The following is a 17,201-nucleotide window of genomic DNA, read 5'->3' as shown; positions in this document are numbered from 1 at the left end:
TGTGTGTGTATATGTCTGTGTGTGTGTCTCTGTGTCTCTCTGTGTGTGTTTGTGTATACACGAATGTCAGCAGTCGGCCTAGGTGGATCTTAGGAACTGTCTATCTTGATTTTTAAGTCAGGGTCCCTACTGGGACCTAGGACTCATGGATTAGGCTGGGCTACCTGAGAACCCTCTTGTTCCTCACACTGGGATTAGATGTACAACTTTACGTCCGGCTCTTTAGGTGGGTTCTGGGGCTCTTTACTAGCTGAGTCACCTCAGCTTCTGTTGGCTGTGTGACCATGGATAGTTCCCTGCCTCTCTCTGGTCCTAAAATCTCCTTACCTGGTGGGACACCATCATGGAGACAGGATCTACCTGTACCAAGTCCTACTTTCTCATGCTGCCTAGGATCCCAGACACCTACAGTACGTGGCGGACGTGAATGAGTCTAATGTCTATGTGGTGACCCAGGGCCGCAAGCTGTATGGGATGCCCACCGACTTCGGCTTTTGTGTCAAGGTGAGGGCTGCAGACTGGGCTGCGCTGGGCTGGGGGGTGAGGGCTGCCTAAGTTTCAGTGTCCTACCTGTGTCTTCTGAGTTCCACATTGAGGGACCCAACCTCTTCTCCCTATACCTGAACTTTTGGATAGTCCTTGAGTCCTTCGCTGCCCTATGGCATCTGAGCACAGAGTCATACGGGGGACGGTCCGCTTCCTCTCCCCAGCCCAACAAGCTTCGAAATGGCCACAAGGGGCTCCACATCTTCTGCAGCGAGGATGAGCAGAGCCGGACCTGCTGGCTGGCCGCCTTCCGGCTTTTCAAGGTGAGACCACTGGAATGGCAGTGGGGCTGGCCCTGCCTGGTGGAGACGACATAGCTCTGCCGTCAGATGTCTTCCCAGCGAAGAGGTCATCACAGCCCAGCTATCTCAGAATCCCCACCAGGAAGGGCAGGCTCAGCCTAGGTTCTCACAACCTCAAACCCTCTTTTCCCCCCTGTCTCCAGTACGGGGTACAGCTATATAAGAATTATCAGCAGGCCCAGTCTCGTCACCTGCGCCTGTCCTATTTGGGGTCTCCACCCTTGGTGAGTGTACTATTCTGGGGTATGGGAGGGGTGGGCATGCAGGCTCAGGGCAGCTGTTCTGACCCCTCCCCTCCTCATTCTGTTCTCTCTCCAGAGGAGTGTATCAGATAATACCCTGGTGGCTATGGACTTCTCTGGCCATGCTGGGCGTGTCATTGAGAACCCCCGGGAAGCTCTGAGCGCTGCCATGGAGGAGGCCCAGCACTGGAGGGTAAGAGTTTCACCTATCTATACTGCACTGGCTCCCAGCGGGCTTTCATGGAGTCGGGGGAGGGTTTGGGGAGGCAGTGGATACCAAGGGCACCCTGACCTCCATGTTCCCCATTGCAGAAGAAGACAAACCACCGTCTCAGCCTGCCCACCCCATGCTCCGGGTCGAGCCTCAGCGCAGGTGGGTGATGGTCTAGCATCCCTAGGCTGGACTGCATTGCTACTCTGAGCAGTCTTGGCTGGGGTAGGTTGGGGGTTCTCTTCCCTGAATGATCAGCATCTCTCTTCCCTCTGACCCTAGCCATCCATCGCACCCAGCCCTGGTTTCATGGACGCATCTCCCGGGAGGAGAGCCAGCGGCTAATTGGACAGCAAGGCCTGGTGGATGGGTAAGGGGCTGGACTGGGCTGGGCTAGGTAACAGACCTGGGGACCAGCAATACCCTAGAGCAGCTGCAATCGGGAATCCCTGATAATACTGCTTTGTCTTCCCAAAGTGTGTTCCTGGTCCGAGAGAGCCAGCGGAACCCACAGGGCTTTGTTCTGTCCTTGTGCCATCTGCAGAAAGTGAAGCATTATCTCATTTTGCCAGTGAGTAACTCCCCTACAATTAATGCGAGTTCTTGTAGGCCGGGGATACCGGACTTGAAGCCCCACTATGCACCTCCCTGTACAAGAAATGGGAGCTGATTGCTGGCCCCACGGGCTGCTCCTCTGCCCGGGACTGCTCCCTGACTTGCCTTCTGGCCACACCACAGAGTGAAGACGAAGGCTGCCTTTACTTCAGCATGGATGACGGCCAGACCCGTTTCACAGACCTGCTGCAGCTGGTGGAGTTCCACCAGCTGAACCGAGGCATCCTGCCCTGCCTGCTGCGCCACTGCTGTGCCCGTGTGGCCCTCTGAGGCCGCACGGGCTATTACAGCCATGGAGTTGCCTCTGCCCTTCTGTTCAGTGGAGTCGGTGCAGGTGGGTGGGGTGGTAAACAGTTGAAGAGCTCCCACCACTTTTCTCCCATTTTTTTTACCTCCCTCAGGCAATGAAACATCCCCCAACCCTGTCCATCCCTGACTCCTGTCCCCAAGGGAGGCATTGTGGTCCTGTCCCCTTGGTAAGCTCCTGAGGCACTGTTCCAGTGAGGAGCATTATGAGAGGTGTAGGGGCAGCCCAGGTGGTCTCATGCCCCACCCACACTCTGTACAGACTGAGAGGCCAGTTGATCTGCTCTATTTTATACGAGTGACAATAAAGATTATTTTTTGATACACTCATGAGTCCTGTCTGGCAAGAACTGACAAGAGAACAGTCGAGGTGACTTGGTCAACCATAATACACCCTGAGGACAAAGGCGGTGTTAGCTGCCTGAGAGCTTCCAAATCCTAGCAGGTATCCTGGTGCAGCCTGAGGCATCAGTCAGTGCCAGTTAAATGGATGAATGGACACTGCACAATGGACGGTGCTTTTCTTTCATTTTTTTTTAAACTTTTAAAATTCTGTATATGGAATATGAGTATGTGCATGAGTGCATGCAATTGCTGATGAAGGCCAGAAGGGGGCGCTGGATCCCTCCGAGCTGTAGTTACAGTCAGCTGTGTGCTGATGTGGACGTTGGGAACCAAACTCAGGTCTTCCACTGGAGTGGTACATGCCTTTAACCGGTGAGCCATCTCTTTAGCCCTGAGGGAGCTAGATCTAACTGAGCGTGGGGACTATGATGCATGACTAGAATCTCAGCACTTGGGCAGCAGCTGCAGGAAGAAGAGTTCAGGGCCAGCCTGGGCTATAGGAGACCCTGCCTCACCACCTCCCTTCTCCCCACAAACCAAAGCAAGATGAGTCAGCAGCAAGTCTTGGACTAGTTGGTGGACAGACAGATGAACACCACAGGGGGGTGAGTGATCTCACTTCCTTCTCGCCTCTGTCTTCTACCAACCTCTTCTCCCTCTCTGCAGTCCCCAGATCTGCTTTCTATCCCTATAGTCTCCCTCACTCAGAAAGCCTGGAAGGGAATGAAGACGCAGCCCTGAGTCTGTCTTCTGTCTCCAACCCATCCTTCAACTTCCAGACTGAGTTTTGTGACGTGCAAGCGTGCCCACTGCTAAGCCAGGCTCCAACAAGAGCCTTATAATAAGTACGTCCAGCGACACCCGCACCTCCTGCTTCCGTTGTAAAGATGTGTCTTACAGAATGTGAACCCTAAGCAGATTTTATTTTGAAAAAAAAAAAATCAAACTTGACTATGATTCCATCAAACTAGTTTCCCAGAAGTACAAGGGCTAGTGGAACACATGAGTTGACATGTGGGGACAGTTACCAAAATCTGGACTGGGAAACAAAATGGCTAGCTCAGTTTCTATTTCAATGACAGAAATGAAAGAAATTTAGACATGACAACCAAATGACACACTCACTGTAAAAATACATTCACGAGTAACTGGGGGACACTCTCTCACAATCTTAAGGGATATGCTTACATGTTTAGCATATGGTAATGGCATGTTAGGATTTTGTAATTTTTAAAATTTTCTGATACAGGGTTTCTCTGTTTATCTCTGGTTGTCATTAACTTGCTCTGTAGACCAGGCTGGCCTCGAACTCACAGAGATTTGCCTGCCTCTGCTTCCCAAGTGCTGGGATCAGAAGCTTGTTCCACCACCACCAGTGAGAGTTCTACCCCTCTCCCCCTTGAAAAGGCTTATGAGATGTAAACTTTGTAATGCCAGCACTCAAAGGTTCCAGGCAAGCCTGAGTTACTTGGTGAGACTATCTCAACAAACATACAAAGCACCCAGCAGAGGGGTGTGGGGAAGGGGTTTGGGGAAGGGGGGGTCAAGCAGAAGGGAAAGGTTCACTAAATATTACAGGGAAATGACATGATGGCTTGATCTTCCTAAGAGAGCCTCACTGTGTATTCCTGGTTGGGCTGCAATTTGCTACGTAGACAAGGCTGGCCAGCTTGGAACTCACAGACATCCCCCTGCCTCTCTGGCACACACCCCTTATCCTCCCCACCCCCCATCCTCCATCTCCAATCCCCAGTGCTGGGATTAAAAGCATGTGTCACCATGTCCAGCTCAGCTTCATGTTTAAAAAGATCCAGGTTTGTTGATCCCCTGGATACTTTTGAAAATGTTTACAACTTTAAAAAAATAGAACAGAGATCCTTTCCAAACCTCTAAGACCGACTAAGCAGTAGGTAAACAAAGTGGCCCTGCCAGCCACAGCACTGTCCATTTAAATCCTAGCTCTACCATGAACAGGGAGGCCAGGACAGCAGGAGAACCAGGTCCTGGGTGTCCCGTCTGGGCAGCTGACTTCCAGGTGGGACCCCTCAGCTTCAGGGCAGTCCTTTCTGAAAAGACTTTCCTCTGTAGCCTGGGTCTCAGCAGTTAGGCTGTTTTGAGGTGACCTCAAAGGTCCAGCCACTTCAAGAAGCACTTGGGTCAACTTCAGCAAGCATTGGGCCAATGAGGATGAAGACAACCCATGCTTGGCTAATGCCAGGTTGGGGAGCTTGGAGCCAGGCCTGACAAACAGAGGCAAAGAGACCCTTTAACACTCCAGTGTGCCTGCTGGGACCTCCCCTGCAGGGCTGTCTGAAGCCCAAATACTGGGCCAGCTGCAGATCTTAGTGCTTTTCTGCAAAGACCTACCACGGCCCGCCCCCGGAACTGGCTCTTTCACTGGCTGGTGCTCAGGCTTGGAATTGGGAGTCTGCACTGCTCATGGATGCCCAGTTGTATTCTCGCCAAGGTCCCAGAAAAGGAACTAAAATGAGCCACCCTTTAAGCATGTCTGAAGAGTCAGTCTGTCCCCAAAGAAAACCCAGCATCTCCTCAGCACCTGAGTTACTGGGCAGGGGAGCACGCCCCTTCTGTGTTACCCAGCCAATCACAGTCTCTGAGATCGACAGGCCTTCCACTTTACGCATAGGAAACTGAGCGTCAGATCGAGTGACCCACCTGGGGTTACAAAGAAAGTTAGAAACAGCCAGCCCAGGCTGCAGACGGTAGACACCATCCTTTCCAGCCCTGGGGGAGGAACTGGGGGCTAAGAGCCATGAGGGATGGCATCTACCACCTGGTGGGAGGAGAGACCCATGGCTTATGACCTTCCCTCTAAATAAATAAATAAATAAATAAATAAATGAAATCGTTTTGAGGGCTTGCAAAGTGGCTCAGTGGGCAGGGTATCAGTGGTTGGAAATGGGCCTTGGCATTGGCGTTCAGGGAAAGCTGTGTGGTAGTGAAATGTGGACACACCATGCACGTGTGATTATGGAAGGCTTGTGCATCCTTTAACCTGCCAGTTTCTAAGGCCTGAGCCACTTCTTCCAGTACACGGTAGAACCCCCTCATTCTGCTGGGTACCTTCCTACTTTCCCCATAGGATTCCATCATCTTCAACCTTCACCAACTCTGGTCTACCCCGCTCTGTTAAAGTCATCAGTTTTATACAGATTTTACAGTTTTGGGTTCCCTCCTCCCAAGCTGTGGAGCCACCCAAGCCCACACATCTAAGAGATGAACTTGGTATTCTCCACCCCCCCCAACCCCACCCACGAGACGACGGGGAAGTGAAAGGACCTGGAGCGGGTTTAGTGAATAAAGAGAGGCTCCAGACTGGTGAGACCAGGTTGGAGTTGGAGAGCGCATGCACGCCAGAGTCCCACCTACACAAATGTGTGCAAGGTGATCCGGCGTCCACGGCTGCCCTCCTGCGGCCAACTTGGCCCGCACGACGACGCAATTGCTGACAACCTGACTGTCTTTGAACATTGCAGGAAGAGAACTCAAATACGCGCCGTCGGTCCCCAGACCCTTCCGAGCGTCTGGAGCGACATCACATTTCGAATCTTTCCGCGCGCACCGCCGTGCTAGCAAGTGCGCGCATCGACCTCGTGTTGGCGCTCCGCGCGTCCCCCGCGCCCCGCCGGCCCCCCCGGGGCCCGAGTGAGTCCAGCTACGCGGCTGCAGTGCCACCCAGCGGCCATTCCCGGAACTACGGGCGTCGCCTCCCGAGGTTCCCCAGTTGGTTCGGGCGCTCTTCCCCTGCCCCTCCCCCGTTTCAAAGCCGCGCTCCGGGGCGCGGGGAGCTCCTACCTTGCAGCAGTGCCCGGAAGGGCGGGGCGCGGCGCTGGGCTGTGACCCCGGCGGTTTCACTTCTGGATCCCGCTTTGCTGGGGCTGGGAGAGGAGGACTTGGGTGTGGAGGGCAAGGGCGGTACCTGCGGGCAGGCGGGGTCTGGCGCTCGGGACCCCTGGGGTGTCATGCGACCCACGCCTTCCTGCGCTTACCTTCCGCCCCTAGGCTCCATTCCGCTGTCCCCAGATCTGTTGCGTGTCCGCAGCGGCCACCGCCCCGTCGAGGCTGCAGACCCCCGAGAGGCGCCGGGCGGCGTGGGCGGCAGGAGGGGAGAACTGTGAAGCCGCAGGCTCGGGGTTAATCCGCTGGCTGCTGGAACGCCTGGCTGTTTCTCAGAAATGTGGCTGCCCCTTCCCTCACCCCCTTGACTCCCACCTTGCGCCTCACCCCTTCACCTCTCCGGAGCACTTACAGCGTTGTCTCTCCTAGGTTCCCTGACCCCGGGAATCGGTATCCACCCTGAGAAGGGTGTAGAGCACCCCAGCCCCCACATCCATTGTTTCCCATAGATGAAGAGACAGGAGGAGCCTGGGACCTCTCTGTCCCTTACTTCTTGTCCCAGAATCTCACAAACAGTTGAGAAAGTAACTCTTGGGAGAATGTCACCTCCTGTGCCCACACCCTAGGAGCCCTGAAGTGTAGCGAAAGGAAGGGGATTCTCTCTCCCTGGGTTTGTTTTTGTTGTTAGAGGACAGGTTTCGAGTCTACTAAAGCAATGGAGGTGAAGTTGAACTCAGAGTCCAAAAGATTCACGACTCCAGGGAAAATTAAGGTCCAGAAAGGGAAGCACGTGAAGTCACGCAGAGAGTCGTGAGGCTGAGACCCAGAATATGAGTACCCAGCACCAAGTTGTCCTGAGCTTTGCTGAGATCCTCCCTCCCCCAAACACACACAGGAACTCCCGCAAGAAAGGCTGAGAATGTCATTCCAGTGGGGGTGGGATGGGGCTTGAGTTGGTGGTGGGACAAAGTTGGGGGAGGAGGTAGCACCTGCCCCCCCCCCCCCCCGTTCCCATCCAGGCCTGTGGTTTATTTGACTAGGCTGCTCTTCAGGCGGGGGGGGGGGGGGCGCAGAGGGGTGGTGGTGGGGTTGATGGGAAAAAGATTCTGGGGCTTCCTGCCCCCTCACTCCTGGGTAGAGGGTGGTGGTGGTGGCAGGTTACATCACTCACAAGCACTGTAACCTCCGTTCTTTCCATCGGAGATCTTTTTCCTTGTGCTTGTTACTTATGGGGGAAGCTCTGTTGTTTGGGGGCAGGGAGGCAGCTGCAGACTTCACAGGTCAAGACAGAGTTAAAAAACAAAACCGCAGCAAACTCAACACCCGTGTCCTTCAGGGACTTTCCATGACACCTTCCTTCCCCCCTTTCCCCTAAGCCAAGGAGCACCTCCCTAGAGGGCCTCCCCAGCCCAGGTGCAGTGGCTTTTGGCTTTTATGCAAACAACCGTCCGCCTGGGAATGCGCCAGGGGCCGAATTTAGGGCCTGGGTGAACCAGCCCACTTTACAACCTTCCTCAGGCCGTTCCTGGTACTCTGGAGTTCTGGTCTCTAATGCCCTGGGATTTTTAAGGATGAGTTGGAGGGAAATGGACTTGGTCCTTTGCCTCCCTACCCTCAGGTGGCAGTTGCTTGCAGGTGGAGGTTTGGGTCCTTCAACCTTGCAGGTGGCCTGGGGTGTGTGAGCAGTGGTGTTGGGGGTGGGGAAGTCTGCAGGTGTGGGGTGGCCTCTCTTGCTGGGCTCATCACCCCTCTAAGGCAACACTGGTCACTGGAGCTAGGAAATTAATGTCCTTAGGCTGGAGAGAAATGCCCCTCCCACATCTCCTTGCAAAGGGTTCAAGACCTCTGGGTCTCCCCTTCTTCCTCTCCAGCTGTTTCTGCTTGGGAGGGAGTGGCCTTGGGGAAGTCCACATAGATGTCTGACTTATGACTAGGGGCAAGCTACTTTTAAGGGATTTACTCTAAAACACAAGGCTAGGTTGCTCTCCATTCCCGTCTGCGCTGGGAGGATTTGCTGGAATTCTTCAAAGCAAAAGGCAGGCCTATACTGCTGCAGTAGAGCTGTTGAGGAGGACCCCACCAGCAGCCTGCTTAGGACTGAGCTTGCTAAATCCAAATTGCAGAAGCCCCGAGGCAGACATGTCTGTCCAACCTTTTGACATCGTGACAGGATGGTATCATCTACAGAGTTCCCATCCAAGAACTGCACAAGAAAAACTGCACAACCTTCATGTTTAAGTTGATGACTTGTGTGTTGGGCTGCAGTCACGGTTATCTTTGGCCATGTGTGATCCGTGGGCCTAGGTTCTACATGCCTTTGAGCGAGTTTGCATGAGCTTGGCAGAAGGCTAGACCAATCATACCCCTCCAGTTGTCTTGGAGTAAACCCCAGATAATAAGACAAGGATGTATCATTCTTTGAGGAGTCTCCCATGACACACTTCACCTGAAGTTTGGCTCCCCAGGTATCTACAGACTGTATATAACTTGGCTGTGTTTTAATGACTGCAACCCTGAGTTTCTCACTGTTGCAGAGATCCTCAGTTGAGAAAAGCCAAGACCTACGTGGCTATCTCAAAGGTCCTTTGTTGGAGGGGAGCAACGTGAAGCAATGTGAATCGGGAAGACTGTTCTGGGGGTGTTGCTCCTGTTCTGTCTAGACCCCTGTCCATGGGAACCCCTCGTGAGTTTTAAAGGGATGTGTGGATCCAGAACTCTGCTATGGCTTCAGAGACCAGTAGTGCACCATAGCAGGCTCAGCAGTGTGGCTAGGCTGAGACTTCTGTGGTAATTCCACTGATTTTGATACTTGGACTTTAAGAAAAAGCCAAGACAAAATTATGGAGCTATTCCTCAGGGCAGAATGAATTCCCTCGATGTTCTGGTGGGAGCCATGACAAATGATAAGCATGTAACAGGACAAATTTTAAACACACCAGGATTTTATTTATCTATTTATCAGTGTAAAAAAAAAATCAAACACAGTAAAGAAGACTTGACAATACCAGAAGGCTGCTTCATACAGGAGATGCAGTTCTCATGTTCTGGGAGATTAGCAAGGACTTCACTCAAAGTGAGCTTCGGGCAGACATTATGGGGTGGGGAGTTATTGTACGAGGCTCCAGATGCTGGGATTCAGGATCCAGAGGAGGGAAGACAGATACACTGCAGGGGATGTTTCTGAGAAACCCAGGCAGGGAGGAGGCTGATGGTAAGGCCTTGTGGGAACTTCTAGGTAAGGGTCCCCTGAGCTCCAACCCACCTTTTGTTCTTCTCTCATCAACTCTGCAGATGAGGGTCATCCACAGACCACACGTGTGGTGACTTTGACAACCAGAAATTAAAAATAAGCTATGGTTTTTTCCAGTAGCCAAAATGATCCTTCCCCCAGGGGCTCACCGATTGAGCAGCTAAAAACCACAGTCTGGGTGAAGTTATGTCTGCCTTTAAAATGACCTGCTAGTTCTTCACAACCCACAGTAATTTGGTTTCTGTGACTCCACAGAGGCAGGCCAAGCAGGAAGGGCCTTGCCAGTGAGCCTGGAAAGGCCTCCTATTGATGAGTCACTGGCGGCCACACCAGTCATTTTTGATGGCTGCTCTGTTTCCCTAACATGTTAAAGTGTGTGTGTCTTTTTTTTGGGAGGCAAAGAAACAGGATTGTGCTGGAGAAAGGCAGGGAGCCCAGTGGGGCTACAATGCTCTGGGCTCTCAGGAATGGGCTCCCTAGAGTGATGGAGGGTGGGGACCCTCTAGGAAGACTGTGAGGGCTGATGGCTCTGGTCTCACAGACATGGAGGGTGCAAAGCTATTCTACTGTCTTGGCGAAAGGCCACGAAAGGGTTTATGTGGCTCACTCACAGTGGCTCCAAGGTCCAGCGTATTCGTTAGCTGTATGCCACACAACACTAAGAAACTGCTAGTTAGGCAGCCTCCATCTGCAATGCCACTGGCCCTACTGAGATCCTGACCCTTTTCATAACCTTTGAACCAGATGCCGGATCTACAGTAGAAAATGTATAATTGCAGTGTAACATCCCTTCCCCCGAAGCAACTTTACACACAAGACTACAGCAAACCACAACGCTCTGGAAGGAAGATAATATTATGACTTTCATCTTAAATCAAAGCATGAATGCTCCAGTCTCAGATAACAACCAATTGGTATCAATGGATCAGATGGTCTCCCGTCGGAATGCTTAGGGGACAGTACATCCAGCTTCTTCACAGTAAAAACACCTAGTTAGCATGTTGATGGCTTGGTGGGTTATGGAGGTCACCGCTTAGGTAAGGCAAGAGACGAAGACTTCCATTACACTCTGAGCTCACTCTGGGTAAAAGCCCACACTTGCCTTCTAGGTTCTTCCAAGTCCCTTGTCCTTAGAAACTGTGGTCCCTGCCGGGCAGTGGTGGCGCACGCCTTTAATCCCAGCACTTGGGAGGCAGAGGCAGGTGGATTTCTGAGTTCGAGGCCAGCCTGGTTTACAGAGTGAGTTCCAGGACAGCCAGAGATACACAGAGAAACCCTGTCTCAAAACCCCAAAAAACAAAGAAACAAACAAAAAAACCTGTGACCCCCCAACTCTGTCCTTACTGACCATTTCCATGGCAGCTCAGTCCTGCCTTCTTAGAGAACAGTCCTACTGTGGCCCAGATTCAGCTTTTGGTTTCAGATAAAGAATGTAGATTCTCCAATCGTGATGCCCAGAATCACTGTTTCTTAAAGTAACCTAAACAACCCTTTGCATGACGTAGCATTGTTAGCCTTTGAAATGTGACAATATATATTCTCTTCCACCAAAGCTCTTGGTACTGATTTTCAGGTAAAAATCCACTCTTTTTTCTTCCTTACTGCAGAAGTCTTAATTCAAGGCTTCTGCATCTTCAAAGATGCCCAAGCTGTTTCACAAGCCTGAACTGTCACAGAGTTTCCCAAGCCTTACTAGAAACCAGCATACCTTTCAGTGGAGTGTACCTTACAGGGAGGACCATGGACCAACTTTGTCTCCATAGTCTTCCTGCCTGCCCTGGGGTATGTTTCAAAATCCATCCATCCATCCATCCATCCATCCATCCATCTATCTATCTATCTTCTATCATTTATCTATCTCTTTCTCTTCCAGCCAGGTTTGGAAACCAGGGCCTCTCTCATGCTGGTGCTGGGTGAACATTCTTGTCCTGAGCTACACCCCAGCCTGGAAGGAAGGCTTTCCCCCTAAAGTGTAACAACCTTCACATTCAGCAAGGGCACAAAGAAGCTGAGGAGGAGAGTAATGTAGACCTTCCTGGAAAACTTTTATGTCAATGTGACATTTGTTAGTTATATATTTAAATTAAGATTTTATGTTTTAAAATATTGCTCTTTGCGAAAGACACCTGGGGCCATTTTCTTCGTTGGTGGTGGTGTGGTGTGTGTGTGTGGTGTGTGTGTGTATTTATGTGGTGTGCATCTATGTGGCGTGGTATGTGGTGTGTGTGTGTGTATGGTGTGTATGTGTCTATGTGTCTGTGTGGTGTGTGTCTTTCTGGCGTGGGGCATGAGTGTGTGTGTGTGTGTGTGTGTGTGAATATGGATGATGGATTAACCAGAGTGGTAAGTACACACACGATGGAATTCCGCCGTGGGTGAATTCAGAAGTGAAGTCAGGAAGGGCTGAGGCTGGGCAGCAGAGAGAAGGCTAGCTGGCTTGTCATTGCCAGGGCACTGTTTCTTTGGGGGAATGACTTGAAGCTTATGAAGATCTGTGGCCTTTTCCCTCTTCTGGTGGTAATGTTGAGCAGCCGTGGGACAGCCACATCTGCTCAGCTCTGTGCAGCCCTTCAGAACACCGTAAGGAGCACTCGGGGAGCCATTTCTACCCTTCTCCCACCTTCACCCCAACTCTGTCACCTTGGCTGCAATGGAACTTCTTGTGGTTTTGATTGGTCCCCAAATCGCAGCCCCCAGCCCCCACCCCTATGGTGTGTGGTGAAAGTCTGCTTATAAGAGGGCTGGTGAAAAGGAAGGCAAGATCCACAGGGCTCATGGCAAAGGCGTCTATATGAGGAAGCTGAAGCTACCCCAGGACTTCCCAGCCCCATGGAGGATGCAAATCTACCCTCTCTCATCTCAGCTCCCACCTCCATCGGGGGGGCCCCTAGGCAGTGCAAGTATCACATGCACAGGCAGTGCTAACCACGACACCAAACACGGCACCCCACTAGGCTTAACTGCCAGATCTTCAAGCTCCAGCAGGCCCTAGGAGTTGAGACTCCTACGAGGCTCCAGAAGCTTCTGTGAAGGTCAAGGCTCTGTGTGCACATCGCTTAGAAAAGGAGTCTCAGGAGAGGGATGCAATCCAGCAAGCCCAGTCATAGAGCAGACAGAGTCTGATTTGTAGAGGTGTCTGGGCTGGTAGAATGGTAGTCCACCGTCCACCATCTTAAGATGACTGTGTGTGTGTGTGTGTGTGTGTGTGTGTGTGTGTGTGTGCCTGCTCCCTGCAGCAGATTTCAGCAGTACTCTGATGGAAACGCCCATTTCTGCATCTCTTCTTTCTAGTCCCTGTTTCCCAACACTCTCTCTTTGAACTCCCTCAAGACAACAGGATGTGAGATATCTCAAGCATAGAATAGGCAGGTCCTCTTTCACGGTGGGCATGAGCAATGTGGAACGGCTCAGATCCGATTCTGCTGAGATGCAGAGATGTGATGAAGACACCTGGCCCTTAAGCTGAGGCCTCAGATACATGGGACTGTTGCCATGGAATTTCATATGCCCCATCCCCATCCCCCGCCTTTACCTTGAGACAGACACCATGCTACAAAGCAGGCTAAGCCATTTGTGTGTTTGGGGTGGAACGTTTTAATTACTGGCATCGCATAAATGAATTGAGTGAGAGCAGAATCCACAAGTCCTTTAGTAGGAAAATGCTAATATACCAGGAGTTTGGGATTCTTGGCTCTGGCAGAAATGCTCATGAAAGCTAGCTCTTAATTTGTAAATAGGCTCCATGAAGCTGTCCCTGTAAGCAGAATTCATTTTCCTTAACACACGTTCTTCTAAAAAGAAAGGAAGAAAAGGGCCCTGGCAAGGAGCTGGAGATGCCAGCTCATGTGTACACAACGGCATGATCAAAACCCTTCCTGTTCTCGGTCCCCCTCCACCATTTCCTTCATGGTCATGACTCACTGGCTGAAGGAAAAACTTAACACAGCTACATTTTCACATCAAAGAAATATGAAACACATTCTCATGTGCAGGGCTGCTTAATGCCCACACATCAAGAAATTAAAAACAAAAAACAAAAACCACCTGTGGTTATTGTCTAATCATATCAAAGCTGAAGGGACCATCAGGAGGCTCTGGACCCAACTCTTATTCTATGGTTGAGAAAATGTAGCTTTTAGAGTTAACTAGTTAGTAGCAAACAAGGGCAGGCAAACATGTTCTGTGGCCTCTAGTCCAGTGCTCATTTTACGGCACATTTTTACAAGAATCTTGATGTCCTGGTGCCTGTGTGTCAAAGGTGACTGCCTGGTCCATCTACAGAACAAGATCAGAGCCTTCCAAGACTCTCAGTGAGATGCAGCAACTCCTATTTAGGACAACAGAAGCCCAACACCATGATGGTGATCGCCCTCTGACCCCAGCACTCCCTAGGCTGAGGCAGGAGGATCAGAGTGCTGGCTAGCCTCAGCTAGTAGTGAGCTGGAGGCTTGTCGGGGCAGCAAGAAACCCTGTTTTAAAAATAGAAAAATAAAGTAAAAGCCACGCATGTCTAACCCAGGAGAGTGTGATGTCACCCTGTCCTGAGGAAACAACCGTGGTTCTATCCCTGATCTCACGCCTGTGGGGTGGGGGAGGGGGATGAAGCAGCACATCTGGCTCTTTTGCCTAAAATCACTTTCAAATATTCTTTGGGTTTTCAGCCAGTACTCCACAGAGATGACAAGAACTGCCAACCAGCTATGTCCTCACACACTCTGCTCTGCCCGTCTTTCTTTCCTTCATATTCCTTCTTTCTTTCCCCTTTGTCCCCTGGTATAGGGGTTGAACTTGGCAGGCACTGTACCCCTAAACTATGCCCCCACTTGCTCTACCAACCTCAATCAAAGGAGACAAATATCACCTCTCAGTGGATGACTCTGCGGTTTCAAAGATACACAATATTTAAAAGCATTGGTTCTCCTGGAGTAGAATTTTCCTCCAGACTGAGGCAGGAGGATCAAGGTTCTGGCGCAGGCCAGATCGTCTGAGGTTCTCCCATGGGACAGCAGGTAAAGCAGAAGGGTCCTCAGATGGCTTCAGTTTTGTTTTGCCTGTGTGACAGGAAGTGGATTGATGCTCCAAGAATAGGGTCTTCCATCACTGGCAGCAGGTCCTTACTGTAGGGCCACCTCTTCCTCACTGCTAGAACGTGAAGGGAGGGGGACTACATGCTAAGCCTTCTGCCTTGCGTTGGTGCCCAAGGGCAAGGGCAGGTGGTCAGCTCTTCCGCTGTGTGGATCTGGGCATCGGATCAAAAGGCTTTCCCACATATGGATGCTGTATTACAGTGAATGACTCCTGCAGCCCACGGAGGATTGTTCCAACTGGCCAGGAGCGCCAGTGGATGGCTGTTGACTGCTACAAAAGATAATGAACCAGATACTTCTTTGGCTTTTAAATCCCATCAAATTCAACTGATGGGAAAGGAAGAGTTCACAAAGGAACATGATAGCTCTGCAAACAGTTTCTGAATGAAGACAGTATTTCCCTGACTGCTCATGCGGACATGACTGAGAGCTAACATAGCTGGGCGGGATTGTGGGTTTGGGTTCAGTCTACTGGATAAGGCTATCATCAGCTTTTAAAAACAATGTTGACACTTCGACGTGAGCTTAGAGACGATGCTCACTTCAACATGGCTCTGTGCTCTCCTCTGGCAATGTGAGAGGAGAATTCGTAGCGATCGTGGCTTCGATAGCCACACATGTTACACTCAAAGGGGTCACGGAAACCATGGCAACCCATGTGGATGGTGAACATCACATAATCTAGGAAGAGGACATGGCAGTGGTCACAGCGGAACACATCCATCACCTCCCCTTCTTTGTTGATCACTTTGATGGAGTCCCTCAGGCAGATGGCAGGGGGCTTGAGGAGTTCAAAAGAGCGAGGGACCTCCTTCAGGAGTGGCATCCCGTTGCGGGCCTGGGGGAGGACCATGTGGCTTTGCTGGTAGATGTGATTCTGGCGATCCTCGTGGTTGCTGTCAGTGTCTGTGGAGTCCTGGGCACTGTTATTGGGGGACAGACCTCGCTCAGAAGGCAAGATCTTCTCTGGCAGGAGGATCCGTTTCTTTTCCAGCTCCTGTGGGGCCCCATTGGGCACATCGGCCCTAGTAAGTGCTATGGGGTACACACTGCTGATGACCGGGACCATCTCAGAGGTGGGAGCAGGTGGAGTCTGGACTAAGGGGCGAAGGGCTTCAGCCCCGAGATAGCTGATGGCGTTATTGATGGCCTGGTCCATCATCCGGGTCTGCATCATCTCATTCTCCTTTTCGTACATGTAGCCGGGATTGTAGTTGGCATCAAAGCAGTGACGTTTCTCACCTGGAACAGGAGGGAGGGGAGGTTACAGAAGAAACAGCAGGAGGCAGAGTGGGGAAAGTTGTTTCCCAGAGTCCTCCAGAAGAGGGGAAGGGTAAGCTGCGGCTTCTGCTCACTGGCACTCATCCACGAGGAGTCTCAGGGGGTACATCAGTCACATAGTTGGGAGTGCTGTATATGGTTGACTTGTCAAATTTTAAGCCAGTGGATAAAGGAGAGGGACAGAGATGTCATCAGGTGGGTCCATGTAGTGAGGTGTGCCCACTGCAGGAAGGGGGTGGGCACAAGAAGCAAAGACAGAGGGACTGGCTGGGGGTGGGTGGCCTGTCGGGAGCCTGCACACTCTGCTCTACGACTGTGTACACTCTCAAAGTGCTGGCACTATCCTAAATGCTATTCCACTGTAACGGGTACTGCAAAGAACAGGGTTGTCTGTGATCAGCCGCAGTAGCTTGCAGCCTGTAGCTTGCTCTGGCTGTCTCCTAATCCTAATTTATTTATGGCACCAGAAGAAAACACTGGGGTCAGAGGGATCAGTTCTTGAGTGGCCTCTACTCTTGCAGAGCAGAAACAAGAGCTTCAGGCATAGAACTGGAGACAAGCTACAGCGGGCCATCGCAGGAGGGACGCCCATCTATGGAGGCCTACGATTTTATTCTAAATGCCCCATTGGATATTTGAATCAGGGGAGGACCTTGTCTTCTGTTAAAAGTGTATGAGTGTGAGAGTTGTAAGGTGTTACATAGGCAAAGCGAGGCTGTTTGGTACGAACTGTATATTGCAACATTAAGGGGATATCAAGAAAAAGAAATAAATTCTTGGAGAAATATAACTCTTGAGAAGGGTCTCGATGAACTGGGAGAACCTGGATTGCTCTGTCTGAGGGAGGAGAAGAGATGATGGCTGAAAGACAGGGGCAGGCAGAGGGCTGTAATGTCCACACTGTAATGCCCACACACAGGGGTAGCAGTGGTGGGTGAGATTGGCTTCAGCCACATGGACTTGTTTGGGCTGATTTGATTCTGGTTGGCTACTAGTTGTGTGACCCTGTGTGAAATGAACACAGTAACTCCTCATGGTGTCATTGGAAGGCACTCACAACAGGGGGAGGCACATACACAGCACCTGGCACATGCTGGCATCTCCTTTTTCCTTCCTTCCTTCCTTCCTTCCTTCCTTCCTTCCTTCCTTCCTTCCTTC

The 17,201-nt window shown here is 51.4% G+C and overlaps 2 protein-coding genes across 4 annotated transcripts in view; one reads left to right on the top strand and one right to left on the bottom strand.

The window, feature by feature from the left end:
• Grb7 (growth factor receptor bound protein 7) overlaps positions 1–2,548 on the top strand; it is an 8,567-nt gene extending 6,019 nt beyond the window's left edge. For both annotated transcript variants that reach the window (XM_028755200.1, XM_028755198.1), the window contains 8 exons: positions 394–504; positions 711–809; positions 992–1,072; positions 1,167–1,283; positions 1,403–1,463; positions 1,584–1,671; positions 1,779–1,872; positions 2,040–2,548. In XM_028755200.1, the coding sequence (XP_028611033.1) occupies positions 394–504; positions 711–809; positions 992–1,072; positions 1,167–1,283; positions 1,403–1,463; positions 1,584–1,671; positions 1,779–1,872; positions 2,040–2,186 (798 nt within the window). In that variant the 3' untranslated portion in view covers positions 2,187–2,548. The remainder of the gene's footprint in view (positions 1–393; positions 505–710; positions 810–991; positions 1,073–1,166; positions 1,284–1,402; positions 1,464–1,583; positions 1,672–1,778; positions 1,873–2,039) is intronic.
• Positions 2,549–9,346: 6,798 nt separating this feature from the next.
• Ikzf3 (IKAROS family zinc finger 3) overlaps positions 9,347–17,201 on the bottom strand; it is an 88,319-nt gene continuing 80,464 nt past the window's right edge. For both annotated transcript variants that reach the window (XM_028755194.1, XM_028755195.1), the window contains one exon: positions 9,347–16,004. In XM_028755194.1, coding sequence (XP_028611027.1) covers positions 15,301–16,004 — 704 coding nt within the window. In that variant the 3' untranslated portion in view covers positions 9,347–15,300. The remainder of the gene's footprint in view (positions 16,005–17,201) is intronic.

This window comes from Grammomys surdaster, unplaced genomic scaffold (assembly GCF_004785775.1).
Source record: "Grammomys surdaster isolate TR1022 unplaced genomic scaffold, NIH_TR_1.0 126048, whole genome shotgun sequence".
In the NCBI taxonomy this organism is placed as follows: Eukaryota; Metazoa; Chordata; class Mammalia; order Rodentia; family Muridae; genus Grammomys; species Grammomys surdaster.
Note: the sequence above shows the minus strand (reverse complement) of the source record. Positions and strands in the feature narration are given on the sequence as shown.